This window comes from Uloborus diversus, chromosome 5 (genome assembly GCF_026930045.1).
Source record: "Uloborus diversus isolate 005 chromosome 5, Udiv.v.3.1, whole genome shotgun sequence".
In the NCBI taxonomy this organism is placed as follows: Eukaryota; Metazoa; Arthropoda; class Arachnida; order Araneae; family Uloboridae; genus Uloborus; species Uloborus diversus.
The window spans coordinates 18,534,054-18,553,402 of NC_072735.1; the positions used below are offsets into that span (position 1 = coordinate 18,534,054).

The window sequence follows — 19,349 nt, forward strand, 5'->3', positions numbered from 1 at the left end:
GGTTTTTTTTTTTTTTTTTTCCTTTCATTTAAGCCTGGTTATTGAATGTACTTCACTTGACACAAGGGTTATTTTCAAGGTAGACCGGGCAAAGCCGGGCAACGCAGCTAGTAACTAAAAAATACGATAAATCAAATTATTTACTTAGGTATGTAACTATCTTAAACTATAAGAACAAAAACAAACGTTGAAGAAATGAGGAACCCAATAGAAAAATCCTAAAAAACAAATTATGTACCTGAACATCGAAAAAAAAAACGCATTCAAAATCTGCTCGCTGATCACAACAGCGTAGCATGGGCATGGTTCCTCGCAGCTATCGATACTGTCGGCCAGCGCCGTCTCGAAGAGTTAACTTATCACACCATCTATTAGGAATTCGTAGAACTAAACAATTAATTAAATATTTATTCTGCAACAACAAGTATTTCGATCAATCTGGTTTAAAAAAAATAGCTTATAGCCTTCCTCAATAAATGGACTATTCAATACAAAAAAAAAAAATTCAATTCGTACTAGTAGCGCCCGAGATTAGCGCGTTCAAACAGGCAAACTCTTCAGCTTTATAATATTAGTATAGAAATAAATTTTCCTGTTTTCATAGCATTATTTATTGCTGCTGCACTCACATTAGTCATAGCGTAATGTTATATAGCCTATAGCCTTCCTCAATAAATGGATTACTCAATACAAAAAGAATTTTGCATTCGAATCAGTAGTTCCTGATATGAGCGCGTTCAAACAAACAAACTGTTCAGCTTTTCTAATTAAATAATTAATAAGAAAATGTTACGTCACATAATCTTTTTTTAGCATTTTCCTTGAAAAGTACCCTCGAGATTTGCCTCATGGTTAACTCGAACCTACACTCACAGGATCACGAAGCCCGCACTTTAGGTCTAGTCACCATGGCTATGCCTGTTTTGCGTTCCAAGCAATATAACATAACGTTCCAAGCAATATACATTATAATATAAATTTTCCGTTTTCTGCTCCGTCCCTATTAGTCATTGCGTGATGTTATATAGCCTACAGCCTTCCTCAATGAATGGACTATTTAACACAAAAAGAATTTTTCAATTCGGAATCGAAACCCTGAGATTAGCGCGTTCAAACAAACTCTACTGCTTTATATTATTAGTATAGATTAGTATAGATATAGTTAAACTCTTTGGACCTCTTTTAACTTTTTCAAATTCCAAAAAATTCAGTCATTGTTATAAATAGGCGTAAGCATTCCGTTTCACGGATTTTCAGGCGAACCCCCCCCCCCCCCGCCCCCGTATGTGAATTTCTGAGCATGTGTCAAAGTTGGCATAGATCTAACGTAAACTGTGGAATTGTGTGAGTAAAACACCCTTATGTGAATTCTTGAGCATCAAAGGACATCTGTACAGTATCTGGCTAAGATCCGATGTAAACTGGATTTTTCAGAATCATAAATTGAAATTTAATTGTGTTTTAATTTTTAAAGCATCGATTTTAATTTTAATTACATTTAAAAGTATAAATTAATCAAATACGAAAGTTTTAAGCCCTTTAAAAAATAACAAAAATCCAATTTAAATTTTAAAAAATCTGATTTAAATTTTTAAAAATCCAATATTTTTATTTAAAAAAAATCATGATTTTTTTGCACCTTGATCATTATTATTGCTATTACAAAATTCCAAAATTGAAACTATAGGTTTATGATAACTAAAATAAGAAGTAATCAATTTTGATTCGAACCTATTTAAATATATCGGGAGGACTGAATCAATGCGAGTTTTATATCTCGATTGCGATCATTGGACATCGCTAAAAAATAAAGTTCTTTTTATAATCTGCAAACATGACTTTGAAATCCCATTGGTTAATCCTCAAATTTCTTCCCAACTTTATCTTGCAGTAATGCAGAAGCTTCTTTAGAAAAAATAAATAAATTTTCATACAGAATTTCTCGTATTGCGCTTAAAGACTTAACCGGTGAAATATAAACCGTAACCCTTACAATTAGCATCCCTTTTCAGAGTAGCAACGGCAAACACATATCTCACCGATATCAGAAATATCGTTTTTTCTCATCTCAAAAAATACCCAACGCAGATAAAGAAGTTTTCATTTCGAAAATATTATATTAGTTTAAACATACTTAAAATATACCACCAGCTCAGTTATTCCATCCGAGGACTGCAGTTTCGTGCTTTTTAGCACTCATCAGCCCGGAATAGGAATCACATGAGCTGGTGGCGAAAATTCTCTTAAGGGAGCCAAGAGAGCCAAACAAACTGGTAGCTAATGTAGAATTAGCACACCAGATGGGTGACCACAGCAATGGTGCGGTTCAACTCAAAGACTGATGGCAAGGCATGGTATTTTGTAGTAAGTTACCGCCCTAAGCCAGGGCTAAGGCAAAAATACTTAAAATACACCACCAGCTCAGTTATCCCATCCGAGGACTGCAGTTTCGTGCTTTTTAGCACTCATCAGCCCGGAGTAGGAGTCACATGAGCTGGAGGCGAAAATTCTCTTAAGGGAGCCAAGAGAGCCAAACAAACTGAGCTGGTGGTGTATTTTAAGTATTTCTGCCTTAGCCCTGGCTTAGGCAAGGTTAGGAAATTTTACTCTCCCCCCTGTTTGGGGACTTTAAGGAAAATTAGATGGTTGGGGGCCTCCCTGGACTTTTTTCTATATTGAAACAGTTTGAGATTCTACAAACACAATTTTAAGCTAAATTTGGCAATTTTAAGAAAAGGGGTGGGATATTCATCGCCTTTTTTTCTTAAAAACATATTTTAAACCTATGTTTGTCAATGTTGGACAGAAGATAAGGGAAAGGTTCCTTGCCGAAAATTAGTTGAAATTGAAGTCTAAATCCTTGCATTTTAGATAGTTTGGCCAAGCTAGGGAAGAAAGGGTGGGTAAGCAGCTTCCTTCAGAAAGTGTTCGAAATTTAAATCCGCTTGAGAGGAGTCCCCCGGAATTTTCTTGAAATTAGCGGCTTAGAACAATAATTTTGGGGGTTGTTTGGTTTCGTCAAAGGGGGCCGTGATTCTTTGAGCCGTACATAAATTTTCCACACCGAGGTACGGGCCTTGGCCTGACATTTATTATTTTCATTTTTCTTTTCTATACTATAAAGAATTTTTTTTATTTATTTAAAATGAATACAGTAAACACACAAAGCATATTTCAATAAAAGCATTTTTGTTTTCCAAAAAGGTAAACTAAAGCCAGAGGCCAGAGCAAAACAACACATTTAACTCACTGGTTTCAAATTCATGAGAATGTTATAATATCGCGATTCGTCCAGTTATTCTTCTTTGATAAAATCAGTAATTAACATTTAAAAAAATGTTCGGGCGTACCTAGAAGAGTCGTTTTGATCCAGGAGGCTAATATTTGCGAAATAATTGATTTTTTTCTTCAGCTTATAAAAATGCAAAATGAAAGGAATCACACGGTTGTTTCTTAGCTCAACCATGATATTAATGGAAACGGTATGTATATACAAGTATGATTTCAAGAACAAATCAGCAACCGCTTTGAAATTCGGAAAGAAACAGTTTCGTAATTCTGCAATGAAAACTACATTCTATGAAGCTATGATTTCCTTAATTACATAATATTTTATCTCCATATATTAAAAAAAGGATTGTCAAAGAAGTTGTGAAAGGAAATCTGTGGCGGGCCTACGTACAGAATACCCCATAACCCCTACAGCCTTGAAATGTTGCTCAAAAATACCAGTGGTGCCCCCTTAAGGGGGTGATGGCGCCGACTGCGCCATTGAATTTTTTAGGAAGGATTGCTTTTAAGAGTATTTTTCTCATTGGGGGGGGGGGGCTCTTGCTTTTGGGGAGTGTTCGCGATATTTAGGGGGATGTGCCCTTGCTCTTAGAAGGGGCACTTCTGAAATTACTTCAAGCCTCGGGAGTTTGCACCTGGGGGTTTTCTTTTCCAATTTCGAATTATTTATTTATTTACTTATTTATTTATTTTGAATTAGTTTTTTTGATTTAAAATTTCACGTAAATTGCATTCTTAAGGGATGAAAGATTTTTAACACCCCTTAACATTCTATATATCGTTCGAAAGAGTTTTTTTTACTGCATCAAATAAAGCTCGTTCCGTTTTTTCAATTAATTAGAATAGCATAAGTGTTTCTGTTTAAGCGAAATGTCCTAGAGAGCAAAAAACTAGACTCGACGTTAAATCCCGGTTATCACAAATTTGCCATTTCAACTGCGCTTGCGCGCGGACTTTGCTGATTTCGAAACTCTTGCTCAATCTAATGAAAAACATTTAAATTTGTTAATATGAGATAAGAACAGATAAAAATTTGAAATTACAAAGCTTTCTTTGATTTAGTTTTCACGCCTCGGTAAAGATTGAGTTTTGCGTCTCATTAATGGATTCGGAGTCGGATTTTTCTATCAAACAAAGGCTCTTTTCAGGGCCAAATTTTTAACCTCAGAAGAGCGTACTCGATCCGCAGCATCACTTCCAATATAAAGCCGAACCCTCAACATAAATACAAATGTATAATACTAAGCGTTTTACGCCTAACGTAAAATATCCGCAAAAGACGGATATTTGTAGTATTCCGATCATTTTTGAAGTAAATAACGTGTTTTACGTTTACGTTAAATAAATATTTCCAAACCAATAAATATTGAAGTGTAATTTTTCTCTTTTCTTTATAAAGATTTTCAGTTATTCATATCCATAGTTTCATATAATGTATCCCGAAATTGCTGTGAAAACACTCTAATCGCATTCATTAATTTGTTGGGACTCTAGCACAGACTAAAAATCCGTGCGCAAGCGCAGTTGAAATGGCAAATTTGTGATAACAGGGATTTAACGTTGAGTAAAAACTAGGCCATGAATTTCAAAGCGACTTTTCAAATGAACAAAGCTGTTGCTTTGAAGTGATCGGGAGGAGGAAGGGGAAACGTGATATCCATTATTTTAAAACGCGGAGGATATTGTTTAAAAGGAGGGCTGTAGCCACAAAATGTGGACGTTTGATCGCTTTTATTATTCGTATAAAAGTCTTGTACTCTGTCGTGTTCGAATGAAGTTACCGGTTAACGCCGTTGGTTGTGTTTAAAGTCCCTATAGGGACTCTAGTTGTGTTGGGATCTCATGTTGATGATGCTTTTAGTGGGGAACCAGTGATTCTGTCAGAACGCTTCTAATTAGTGCCTAGTCCACAATAAAATACATGTGTTTAATTCAAAAAAAGAAGTAATTACTGAATTAATCACACATTCAGTCATACTTCTTGAATCCATACTTAGCATCATAATTCGACAAACCAATACTTTTTCACTCTACCCAGTTGATACTCTTCATCATTGTCGTATGTATTTATTGTTCACGGATTGGCAATATGTTTAACAGGTTCACCAATTTTAAATGTAAACATGTCTAAAATCCTTGTGAAGAAAGCATTGGAACTTGTGCAAAATGATCTCAAGTCAGGTAATTTTTTGTATTATATAATAGATTTATTTCTCCACACCATATTACGATTCCTTTCTATGACTATTATTCCCTGTAGTTCTGTTTAAAGTGCATGTGAAATCCGTAGACTACTAGGGCAAATTTTAATTTAGTCTGTATAATTCAGCAAAAAAATTGTATGACACTTTTTTTTCAAAATTCGAACCAGGTTTATATGACATTTGAAGAGTCAGTCAGGATTGCCACATATTACAGGGGTGCCCATCAAATCCTGGGGGGGGGGGGTGTCAGGCTGCGCCATTAAAATTTTTAGGGGTGTGTTTTGAGGGGTATTTTTCTCATTTGGGGAGGGTAAGCGATGTTGAGAGGGGCACCCCTAACATAAAAATTTGCTTAAAATCTTAGAATTTGAAGGATCTAGAATCTAGGTAATGTCTAGATAGATTCTAGATGATGATTGGTATTTGATAAGAAAATACCAAACCTATTTTACTCTCATAAATTATGCTGTGTTAATTACAGCTCGAACACAGTAATATCTGTATTATATTATTACTCATTAAACTTAGTTGCTTTGTGCTTTTTTTTAGATTCCAAAGGAGGAAAAGAAAAGATTCAGTCAAATTTATCAATAAAATATGACACTCGGAAACACAGAAAAGGTCCACCAAAACACAATGGAAACGAAAGAAGTAGAATTTTGACATTGGACAGTAAAGTGCAGCGCATCATTGGTATTTTTATTTCTTGAAATTACGTTTATTGTTTTATTTCATTTCTAATAAAGTTATCGAGAAATCATGATTTACATTTATTTCACTAAACTTTACCACTACAGGGTGGCGACAGATCAGGGAAAAGTCAGGGAACTTTATTAATCAGGGAAAAGTCGGGGAAATATCAGGGAATTTCGAAAAAATAACAAAAAAATCAGGGAAAATTGATTTTATGAAGAAAAAAATTTTTTTTCTTTACAAAATTAAGTACTCTTAATTCCCCACGCATTTTCAGTCAAAAAAAAAAAAAAAAAAAAACTAAAATTAATGAGGTGCGATTATACACTGCCTCATATTTGTGCATCTTTTTTCCTCAATGTCAAAGTATTGAATCTTACTTATTAACCATAGGATTTACTTCCTAAGATTGATTCTGTGTCTGTTAGGTTGTTTATTTTACCTAACTTGAAGTTTTCTTCAACGCTTTCAATGCCTGCTACGTAAAATAAACAACCATACAAGCAAAGACGAAACCTTCATCAATGCCTTAGCTCCTTTGCCTTTATTCCATTGTCTCGAAGTAATTAGCGTACTGTAATCACGATTTCAAGAAGAAATCTTTGGTTTTTGAATTAATACTATAAAATCTTAAAAATTATTACTTCTTTCCGTTTTTAATTTAATTGCTAAAATTGAACTTTTAATAAAAAACTTTGTTTTTTGCCGTTATACTATTTGTTGTCACCGCAGATTATAAAGGCTTTCTTCAGACTTAAGTGATTCTTTAATTTTATAACCAAGTTGCATTCTTTTATATATTTTGAAATTGACGAATTGCTTTTTTTTTTCTTTTTTTTTCTTGCTTTTCAAAGTTGTTTGTTACAAAAGCAATCTAAGGTTTTTTCGTTACATACTGAAATCATTTGAAATAGAGTTAACTTGTGTACTTAAGCAAATATCTTAACTTTTTTATTGTTAAAATGCTGTATTCATTCATTAAAACCTATGTTCTTGATTAGAGAAAAGCTCCCTATGAATGAATGTCAAATGGTTTCATCTGTTTTGCATAAATATGTCAATTAGTTATATAAGAATAACTACATTACTTCTGTTCTTTCACTATTACTTGCTATTCTTGCAACAATTATTATAATGTTTGAAAACTTAGTTCAAAATAATATTAATTACTTTTTAGTTCTATCATAAATACACATATGTTTTTAAGAGTAATTTTAATTGTTTCTTAAAATTCTTATGCTACGTGATTTCTAGAAGTAAACCAGTGGAAGTAAAGTATTTTTTTTCTTTTTTTTAAAATTTTCTATAATCTTTCCATGTAGAAAAATTTAATATACTGTTTTGTAGGGTTTTTTCCCAAAACAATTGACTTGATATGTTTTTTTAAAATCATTTTATTAAAAAAGTAGCATCTTTTTAAAATATATCTTTAGTTAAACAACTTTACACAACTTAAAACGTTTAAAATACTGCATTTTATACAAACATACACTGGATTTCAAGTGGAGCAAAGAAAGGAAACCATTATCATTGGTAACGTAAATCAGGGAAATTTGGTGAACCAGGAATCAGGGAAAAGTCAGGGAACTTTTTTTCACAGTTCCTGTCGCCACCCTGCACTATTTATGCGTTGTATTTTGTTAATTTCAAACAATTTCCATTTTTAGATCAATACAAAAAGGATCACTTGGTTGATAGAACAGACGAAAATTTGGAAATTTTGAATCAGCTGAGAACGTTAAAACCCAAGCAGTCTGCTTCTCAAAAGGTAATTCCAGAATTTTTTTATAAAAATTTTGAAAAAATCACATACATCTATCATTGTATTTCATGATTACATCCTTTTTCATTTTTCATATAAAATATTATTCTGTTGTTCAAATTATAGTCAGTAGGCATCTGATTCTTTCTCGGATCCCCTGTGTTTCAATTTTTCGATTTTCTTCAGTATATTAAAAAGGCATCCACCTTTTTTTTATGTTTTTCTAATTTTCCCCCCCACTGTGATTTGTGCTTGTTTTCTTTCCTTTCTTTGTTTGCATGAAACTGCTAATCATATTCTATGGCTAAGCTGTTGTTTAAAAAGGGTTTTCTACAAATAAATTTGAAACATAAATCATGGAAAAAGAGCTTTATGAACTTGAACATTGCTTGATTTTGTATGTTTTTCCCACTTGTCTCTTTGGCAATCACTTTTGTATCCTTAACGCAACAGGATTCTTAACTGTTACTAAGCAAAAAAGTATTATTAAAATAATTGTTTCTTTAAATTCTCAAATTCTAATTGAGTTAGGTATAGTTCTCAAGAGGTGGGAACAAAAAAGTTAATTCTGAGCAATTTTTAAAATTTTGAAATTTGACATGAATTGTGGTTTCATTGCATAGTATGTACACCCAGACATGGGCGTCGCGGCCGGGGGGGGTCCAAGGGGTCCGGACCCCCCCAATATTTGAGGACCGGACCCTCTCAATATTTGAAAATCGGACCCCCTCGATAATTGTCAAGATGAAATTCATTATTTTTGGGAAATTATTTTTGCTTTGAAGACTTTAAACAGTTGCGTAATATATAATTTACCATGTTTAGTTCATATCAAATAAAACGAAATGAACATCGAAAAAAAAATGAACTAAAAAAAACTAAATATGTGATGTGTATAGTGAACGGAAAGTCGGAAAGTGAACTTCATTGACAAATTATTGCTCTGCTCTACGCACACTAGCTTTAGTGAAGGATTCTAGAAAGGGGATACCTTCTCCCGAGTGCAATGTCAACCATCCATAGTCGAGTCTCCAACGTATATGCACCCCCCCCCCTTTTTTACGACTCTCTTGCTAATAAGTCAACAGACGTCAGACGGGGATCTGAGCTTCTGCCCCTTTCTTTCTTATCTCGTTTCTCGGCGCTTCCAGGTTTCTGTTTCATGTTTTGCAGTGTTTGTTTCGCCGATTCGGTTCAATTTATAGCGACCCCGATGTTTCCCAAACAAAATGAGACACCAGACTTCTTTGACGGTTTTTTGCAGCTGGCAACAACACCCTGGCCAAAGGATGCACAAAAATTTAGAAGAACACTTAGCTGGTCAAAGGTTAAGTTTGGGGTAGAAAGGGAAAGGAGACGTGTCATTGTTTGACATTATTCAACACGTGGCTTCAAAGTACCTTACCGAAGCGCGGTTTCTCAAATGTGTTTGCGGCATCTCAAATTTGACCAAAAAAGCGTTACGTTACAGAAAAAAAAGAGGAGGAGTCTAAAAATTAACGTGCAATTTCAAAAGCAAATTGTAAGCCAGCATAACGATGGATACTGTGATGTCACTTCCGATAGACCAACGAAAAAAGAAGCGCAAGATGACCAGAAAAAAAAAAGACAGAAATAAAAGGATGTTCCGACAAAAATAAAGATAATTTCATGTGGTCTTTTGGTCTCCTTGAGAGTAGGTGACCTGAAGAGCGCTCCTATTTTGGTAAAAATGCTTTTTTTTTACATATTCGATTACGAATATGGAGAGGTGGCTTGAAATGGGAAAATGTAGCAAACCTTCTACAGCAATTTTTAGCAACTGAATCATCATGAACATCCATGGAACCATCTTCAAAAAATCAAAAGATCGTGATAGGTAAGTACCATTCTGTTGAGTGTAATACATGCAGGGGCTCCCCGATTTTATACTATTCAGGTGGGGTTACTTCTCGATTTTCCGAATGAAATTCCTAATTACCCACATCACTACATCAAATGAGAATGTCTTTTTAATGCAATATTTCGCAAAAAACTACTCGAAATTTGAAGATGCGTCAGAAAAACTTTTCTAGGAAAGGAAAGTTTATGAAAGTTCACAGCGACCTCTTATCGAGTAGCCCCTGAATGCCTGCTAATCAGGTATGCTTTACAGTCAATACTTTGACATTATGAGTCCTATGGGATCTAATGCGTTCAACTTTCTCTTTTTTTTGAAATGTTTCAACTTTTATAAATTTTAATGGAATAAATAATACTCCTTTTAGTTATTAAAGCTTAACAGAAAATTATCCATTAATAATCCTGCTTTACTGAACAAATTTTATTGAAATAACCATTTTAAAACTTATTGTCACGTGTCAGAAAAAAGCAGTTCATTTCTCTATCTCTTCCTCATCATCCGCTGATCAGAATTCAATTATACACCAAATGCTTTGTGTTCTCTGTGTAGGCCAGTACTTTTCAATCTGTGAGGTGTGCCTCTCAAGGCAGGCCTGTCACTTAAAGAGGATCAGGAGGGACACTTTCCCTGCTGACTTTGAGAAATTAGAAATTAATGAAATAACATGGGCATGGTTTTTGTTGTTTTTTGGTTTCATATGCATTGAATGTATGGAGGATTCAACAAAAAAGCAAAATTCTGGTGCATTTGTTACAAAAATCCTGAAAAAATTAAGAAAATACTTTAAAAGGTAGCATTATTAAAATATGATATTCTGAGAGCTTAATTATTTGGGTCTTATTTTATTTTTGTAGTTGTGTTTTTCGTAGGTTCGTGAATGTCATAAAGGTGAATTATATACTTTAATTTTTTAATTAAAAAACATCAAATTAAACTCCTTCGAATCCAACTTGTGCCAAGAACTTAGAGCTGCAGGGTTTATCACTATGTAATATAAAAATTTAATTATACAGTTGTCACGGCTTATATGAGTCACATTTTGTTCTGAACAGCTTTGATTCCATAAAGCGGCTGATTCAATAGAGCTGGATTTCGTTTTTGCTGATTTCATTCATTAAGAACGGTTGATTCAATTGTCTACTGCTTCAAAAAGTTGAAAATTTGGTGCGGATACTCTTGGTGTGCCGCCCTTCGTCGTGTAAAGTTGAAAGAAGCTTCAGTGCGCTGAGAAAGTTGAAATGGTATCTAAGGTCGACTATGACACAAAAGCGGTTGAATCATGTTGCTTTATGCTACATTCACCAAAACATCTTGGACGAAATTGATCACAAAAAAATAGCACGGATATTCGTATCCGTGTGCAGTCTAGAAAAAAATGTATTTGTTGGTATTTATTTTTTTTTCTTATTGTGTAATTATATTAATCAAGATGTACCCGTTTAAAATATTAGTACAGTAAAAATAGGGGTCGGACCCAAACATCCAAAAAAAAAAAGCTAAACCGGGTGCAAATTGTTTATTACCCTCCCAATAAGAACAGGTAAAAAGTCCCACCCCATTGTGCGTCGGGTTCTGGAATGGGGGGCATCTAAAAATTGCTATTTTGGGTATTTTTTCATAATTTTTAGAGTAAATTTGAAGTGAGAATATTATGTTATACTAAATTTAAAAGCATGAAATTAAAGGTTTTTGACCCCCGAGAGGGATGACATAACCCACCAATGCTACAGAGCCCCCCCTATCCCCTTAAAACGAAGCAGCACCCCCGAACCCCCTCCATACATTTCATATGGAAACATTATTTTAAGCTAAGTTAAAGTTAGAAATCAAGTGTGTCCATCCTCCAAGAGCGATGGTGCACCTCCTCTCTAAGCTACAGCACCCTCCCCTCTGCCAAATAAAATAAATCCTCACCCCCCCCCCCCCCACCCCACCTTTTATTTCAAGTAAAAGTATTATTTCGTGCAAATCTAGCATTAAATCAGGACTGTCCACCCCATAAGAACAGTATCTCAGGTCCCTAAACGAAATTATATACTGAAATATTATCCTCCCCCCCCCCTCTGATGGGGCACATTTGATTAAATGGCCAGAAAAAGTACGCTGAACTGTCTTTTGCTTTCACATGATTTCTCCTAAGCTTGTAACAAAAAGTCTTCGTTATCAAGATGTTTTTTGGAATCTAGATCCTCAGCAAAATCGTTATTGTTGCAGCTATGTCTAACACAGTTTGTGCATATAATTTAGCACTTCAGTCCACTTTCAGACTTTTCAAACATTCACTTTATCCAATAAACCCCTCAGAGCAAGCACAAGATTTGAGACGCAGAAAGTCTTTTAGAGCAGAAGGCTTGGCTGTTGTAACAGGACACAGATTATATTTCTGTGGTGCTTTCTTTGCACCCATCAAAAATGACACTAGCTTTCCCATACTTACAAGTGACCTATACACTGCATTGCTGGCATATTTCCTCGAAAATTACATATCAGTACCAAAAATATGATCAAGCATGTATCTTCCATCTATTACATATGAAGCAGTGAGAAGCAAAGGGATGTAAGTGGCAAAATTAAAAATTTGGAGATAACCAGTACAAATGGTTGGTGAACCTCTCCTCTATCTTGGGGCAAGAAATGGTACTAGTAGACCTGGTAGTTGCTTCTATACAGCATGATTTAGAAAAGAAAATCAATGAAAGCCTACCTAGGATCTTATCTTTAAACGCGTTTTATTCAAAACTTGAAAATGTCCACTTACATCCCTTTGCTTCTCACTGCTTCATATATGACACCAGCTGTTCGTTCTATGATGTTGGATGAACCTTTTGCTGCAGATAATAGCACTTTAACGATACAGGATTTCTTTCCTTCTGAAACAGATTCATCGAATACTGATGGAAGATCAGCGCATAGCTCGAACCAGAAGTTTTTAGCAGTTTGTCATTCCATCTTCACTGTGTTCATACCATTCGGTGTAAAAGATGGTTTGGGCTTACACATCTTTACAGATAGTAACTACTCTCGTAACAGTAGCTAAAATTGTTTGCCTTCAATTTCCTTTGATGTTACTACCCGAACGTTAAAGGTCTCATCGCAACTCACCTTATCATCAGCGAGCAATACCACTACCAACTTGAGAGGGAAGAAACTTCTGGGGGCTTTAGAAACGGATTGTGATTTCCAAACTGGGAGACAAAAAGGTGTAAATATTTAGCATTCTATTGTTGTATTGCTTATTGCTCTCATCAAGACTTATTCTATCATTGAATCATTACAGGTTCTAGACCACCTGAATTTGTCACTGCGTTAGATCGTTGGATAGCTGATGTTTAAGCTGATGTTTGATGTGATCAAATTTTTTTTATCGCATACTGTACTCTAAAGTTTCAGATAGTGCTGCAAGTACATGTGCGCATATTTAGCATAATTCACATAACCTGCTGCGTAAAAGAGAGGCAGCTTGGTGTTTGCAAATAAGAACCCCCACCGACTTAGAAGGTGCAGAATTGCAGCATTGCCCGTCTCACTATTGGCAATTCCGGTTTGTCCCACCCTTACGGTGATGGCAAAAGATTGTAGAAAAGTTGAAGTAAGTTAATCAAGAAGAAGTAGGGAAACTGGTCAATTTTGACTTTTTTTTATGCTGCACAGGAATTTTGTTTTCCAGCGCTCTAAAAAGTTTAATTACTCTAGTCACAAATAATTTGGTTACTGAGCTCGCTTAGATCTTTTAGAATTATTATTCTGACATTACCATATCATTGTGAGGCACTTTGTACTTCGGAAAAGTTTAAGTCAGGGAAATTTTTTTGTAAACTTTACTGCAAAAGTTGATTTTAGAATGTAAATTCAGGGTTACCCCCCCCTCAAAGCGATGGCACGCCCCTTAAGGGTGACAGAGTACCCATCCAGAATAAAAGTCCTTAAAAAAGAAAGAAATACCCCTTGAAAAAACTGCCTTAAAAATTCCAAAGAGGCAAAGCTGCTCCATGGACCCCGCCCCCCATTCTCCCCCCCCCCCCCCCCCCCCCCGCCTGTGCACCCCTGTTAATTAGAATTTTTTTCTGTGAGAGTTTATTGTTTTACTATTATAGAGAGGTTTCTGCGAGGTTTGAGAATTTTTTTTAAGTAATAAAAATGTTATTTTTATTTAAATAGAGGATTATTTCGTCCCCCCCTTCCCCCCAAAACCCGACGCGCAAAGTGCTGGGACTTTTTACCCCTTCTTGCTGGAAGGGTAAGAAGTAATTTGCAACAGGTTTCATCTTTTTTTTTTTGGATGTTTGGGTTTGGCCATTTTTTGGCCTAATTTTACTGTACTATATTGTATTAAATGTAAACCCATTATATATATATATATATATATATATATATATATATATATATATATATATATATATATATACGAGTTTTTCTTAATGCAACTTGAAAATGATAGAATGGTCCCCCCCAATAAATTTCAGCTGACGACGCCAATGCACCCAGAACATCATATACAGACATAAAAAGACAACAGGTATTTATTAAAATTAATAAATAGCAAATTTAATGATTAGTCTGTAGGTAACAGATTTTGGACATACAGTTGTCCAGTAGGTAACAGATTTTGGAGATCATCATAATGAAAGTTTCAGTTTTTTAACTTTTCCAATGAAAATTTGATCTATTTTTAAATTCTGCAATGAAAAATAGAGGATTTATGAAGTGAATGAATGACTTTATATACTGGTCTTTTAATAACAAAATTTTGTTATGGTTTTGTAGAATCCAAAAAAAAAAAAAAGAACCATCCATTTTGCCAATGCAGGTGATAAAGTAACCAAAACTGATGCGGTTGGCCAAAACCGAACTTCCCGCTGGTAACACTTTGTTAATCGTATGTTGTGAGTTGTCGCCAATCGGGGTTTGCTTGGTGATTTTTGCCACCATTTTATTTACTTAAATGCATCCGTTACAATCGAAACTTGTGTTTCTACTGTTATTTACGTAATGTTCAATGTATAACGTATTAATTGTGCAAAATACCAATGGATTAAAAAAAAATTAACATTATAATCCCTTTTTTATTTAGTTTATAAGACAGAAGATCATTTATAATATTGAATAAATGGACAGAATTGTCGGCAGCTAGATCATAACGCAATTTGAACATCTCATGTCTATGTTAAGAAAAATGATTTTGCTTCAAAGATACTTTTTAAAAATATCTGAAAACACTTTAAAATAATTAAAAATTGATTATGAGGATCGAAAAAGACCTTTAAAACATGTAAATCATATATTTAGTTCTCAAATGATAGCATGGTTCAGATCGTAACTTTTGGATATACATCAAACTTCCAACTTCCTTTTGTTCTAAAATCGTTTACAAAATAAATAATACGTCTTTACTTTGGTAATTTGTTGAAAATATTATCAAAAAATTATTCAGTTTGAAATTCATACCCTTAATTTTTTTAAAAATATGGAAATAATTTAAAAAAAAAAAATTTTTGATGGTTCATTTGCTCATTACGTTCGACGCTATTACGTTCCTTTGAGTTCCAAACCAGTGAGTTAAATTTCTGCTCTGGTCTCTGACTCCAATATTACTTCTTTAGCAAACGAAAATGCTTTTATTCAAATAAAATTTGTGTTTTTTCTCTTCTTTTAAAAACTACCTGAAAGATTTCTTCATGTTATATAAAAAAGTGAATGAAAAAAAAGAAACGAAATAGTTATATTAATTTTTCCTTTGGGGGCAGGCCCCCTGCCCCCCCCCTAAAAATCGCTACTGACTACAACGACAGAAGACATGTTTTGTGTGAACCTAGTGAAAGAAACGATTTCTTCCAGTACTTTATTTTAAAATATATCACAGGACCTATGTTCGTTACTTTCAGGAAATGAAGGCTTTACACTCTCCCTCTTTATGTTTTATCTATTCTCAATTGACAGATCACAGTAAGAAATTTTCATTACAAAAAACAGAGCTGGATTTCTTATTTTCCTTTGGCAACGGATTAAATATTTATTTCAGTTCTCGCTCAGCAATAGGTTAAAATAAATGCAGTCAATTCGCAATAACTTGAATCTAAAGGAACCTACGAAAAACTTCAACTTATTGAAAGTTCGAATTATCGGAAGTTGGACTTACCTACTAGTTTCGGTTTTCTACATTATAATATTAAAAACCATCAAATATTTTAACTAATATGTACAAATAACAGACAAAATTACAGAACTTAAAAGTTTTTAAGCACAATTTGCACAGTTTAATCAAAAATATTGAAAGAAAAAAAATCAAAAGCATGGTTTTGATTTGATACTGCAGAAACCACTTGAATAGAGCTGATTCTACTTCAGGAAAGGTGCACATTTTCTTTTAATTCAAATTCGGATTCATGGATCCTAAAACTTTAGAAGTTTCTATTTTTCTTTTAATATTGACAGAGTACTCGCTTAGACATCTTTAATAGTAAAGAAAACTCACTCTGTCTCTCTGGAAGTTATCAGCAAAATATCAAACTAAAGAATGAAGAGGAACGCATCTTAACTTAGGTCAGCCTTTGAATAAAGTTACAATAAGTTGACTTGGCAACTTGACAGCTTAAAAGCAAATTTGTAGTCCAGCAACATATCAAAGTGAAAACAGTACAGTACAACAAAAGAAAGCAAGCTAACTCATTTCCGCATGTGTAGCTCCTTTATCGCACATTGACTCAACAGGTGCTCTTGCTTCAGAGGTCTATTGCACAGGAATTGCAAGTGAAGGTTAATGAATTTTTCTCTCATAGTCAGTTGTTTCTTTCTTCTTTTTTTCGTTCTTTCTAAATAAATTGCGAGTCATCTTGGAAAAACCTTCGAGTTAAAGGAAATTAACTTTAAGATATTCAGGATAATTAGCGTGGAATGAAAAACAAAGGGGTCGGGACTTGATAAAAACTTCGAGTTATAGTAATATTCGAGTTATCACGAATTGACTGTATTTATCATTTGGGAGATATTACCATCCATTGTTTAAATAAATTATCTAACAAAACCATTTCCAATTCCATCTATCGCAATTCTGAACTATTCTCAGATCAACTTAATTACTCTTTAAAATTTTGATCAAAATTGGTCCAGCCGTTTAAAAGCCTTATGATTACAAGCACATGCACAGAAGAAATATATGTATTAAGTTAGTTTAAAATCCAAATTTCATTAAATTTTCATTATTTTTATTGCATTACTCATTTTTTCTTGTAAAACCTTCAAAGTTAGAATGACTGAAGTAACGGTAACAAGCTCACAAAGAAGGAATGTATATTGTTTTTTTAAAAGATGTTCTCTCTTTTATTTTCTTCTTTTGTTGCTGTTTAAATATTGTTCTGAATGATAAAAGAAATATCCTGCCAAGTTCCTTAATTTTTATATTTTGTTTTAGATATTAGAATTCTATTCTAAGAAGCCCAAAGATTCTGATGAAAATGAACCTGAATCAGAATCTATTTTATTTCCAGAAGAGCCCAAGAAGAAGAAACGTAAAAACAAGTAATTAAATATTATTTAGGCTGTACATAATCTTTTAAGCAAAAATGTTGTTCTCTGAGCTTACAGCATTTGTTATTGTTTCTGAGTCGACATATTTATAAAAACATTGTTTTTATGTAAATATAAATGAAAAATAAATTGTTTTAAAAGAAAAAAAATGGAAAAAATCCTGTTTATATTTTTAGACAATTGTTCCATTTTACTGCCAAGAATCTTTTAAATCAAAAGAAAAATGGAAATAATTGAAACCCTTTTATATATTTTATGTATCCAGTTTGCTTCTGTGTGTGTTTTTTTTTAAGACTTTGTTGGCAAATTTTTGTTTTAAAATCCTTTTCCTATTCTTCTTCAAGTTGAATTGTTTTTTGTTACTGCCCTGATTATTTTTTTTGCTAGTCTCAATTGTGTTGCAGAACATGTAGATATTTTGTATATGCAAGAAACTTGTATGTACCAAACTTAAATATATTCTAGTCTTGAAAGAGGTGATATTTAATAGTGTCTTTTATCATGTTTATGAAGCGGGATTCAACCCACTTTTACCATTGATGTCACATTTATGCACCAACTTGGGCTGAAGACTTCAAATGAAGGAAGGATTTATATCCATCCTTCCTTCAATGATCAATCATCAATGAGGGGTTGAAGGTAGATTCTCCTTTTTGCCTGTGTGTAGTGTGGTTTATATAACAAAATAAAATCTCGTATCTATGCAATAAAAAACTGAAGACCTTTTTTTCTTTTTTTTTTGAAAATACACAGGAAAAAAGTGAGAAACTGATTCTTTTGTTGTTGACTTATCCTCACCAGTCTAGCCAATTGACTAAGCCAGCTCCATGAGTCCAAAGATGTTAAGGAAGTCCTAGGCAGTGTTGCCAGATTGGGGGAAATTTCCCCATTTTGGGGAAATCTGGTGCTCTCTGGGGAAATTTTGGGGAAATAAGTTTTGAGGGGAATTCTTTGGGGAAAAAAATTTTCTTGGGGAAAACCTGGGGGAAAAAAAGACCTCGGCAGGAAAAAAGAATTTTTTTCGTATTTAGATTCGCATCAAGAAGTAGTAGTTACATTGTTTGTATCAAACAGCTTTGGTTTAGCTTTGCTAATCTTTATGGAATTCGCATTATGTGAAATATTATACTACGAAATTAGCATTAATGTTCTGCGTGAGTATAACGTATATCGTATCACTGGTATATAACGTATATGCATCACGTATAACTAGTTGATACGTGAAACGTTTAAAAATAAGCGAGTGTGATAAAGAATGTTCTTGGATAACTATATACAAAATTCATAGTCTAAACGTACATACAGAAGCAGAGTAGTAAATGCAAGTAGAAAAAAAAATATTTGGCTATTTCTTATCTCTCTGTCAGGCGCTTGTATTTATTACTAGTGGCACCCACACGGCTTTGCCCGTAGTAGAAAATTAAAAGGTCTTTTGGTTCCCCTGTATGTTTACAAATAATGCATCATGAATTTCTCACCAATTGGCATTCTCACGTTACGGTTCTACGTTATGATAGCTTGGTAGTTTACTCATCCATCTTATGATAATTTTGCTCCGGAAAATGTTCTTAAAATTGGAATAGAAAAAGAACAAAATCATATTTTCGAAAAATTGCTTAAAGGTGCACACCCTGATGCTACAAACTAATTTGCCAAATTTCAAGAAAATTGGCCGAACGGCCTAGGCGCTATGCGCGTCACCGAGATCCTGACAGACAGAGAGACTTTCAGCTTTATTATTAGTAAAGATAAAGAAGGATAAAGCAGACAAAAAAAAAAAAAAAAACGTGAAAATGGGAAAAAAAAAGTTGGGGAATTTTTTAAGAAAATTTGGCTATTTGGGGGGAAAAAATTTTCTAAAAACAAAAATATTAGAGGAAGTCGATTCATTTTATGAAAATATTAGTCGAAAAATAATTATTGAATTTGGGGAATTTTTGTAGAAAACATCGCTTTTAGGGGAAAAGTTGGAAGGGAATTGGGGAAATCTGGA

The 19,349-nt window shown here is 33.8% G+C and overlaps 1 protein-coding gene across 1 annotated transcript; it reads left to right on the plus strand.

The window, feature by feature from the left end:
• Window positions 1–5,397: 5,397 nt before the first annotated feature.
• Window positions 5,398–17,457, plus strand: LOC129223380 (uncharacterized). Its single transcript, XM_054857960.1, has 4 exons — window positions 5,398–5,472; window positions 6,045–6,188; window positions 7,856–7,956; window positions 17,241–17,457. The coding sequence occupies exons 1-4, from the start codon at window positions 5,415–5,417 to the stop codon at window positions 17,349–17,351; spliced, it is 414 nt and encodes a 137-aa protein (XP_054713935.1). The 5' UTR covers window positions 5,398–5,414; the 3' UTR covers window positions 17,352–17,457.
• The last annotated feature ends 1,892 nt before the right edge of the window (window positions 17,458–19,349 follow it).

Coding starts and splice junctions, on each gene's coding strand:
- LOC129223380 (XM_054857960.1), top strand. CDS start 5,415: ATGTCTAAAATCCTTGTGAAGAAAGCATTGGAACTTGTGCAAAATGAT. Junction 6,189..7,855: donor TAAAGTGCAGCGCATCATTG/GTATTTTTATTT, acceptor TTCCATTTTTAG/ATCAATACAAAAAGGATCAC. Junction 7,957..17,240: donor AGCAGTCTGCTTCTCAAAAG/GTAATTCCAGAA, acceptor ATTTTGTTTTAG/ATATTAGAATTCTATTCTAA.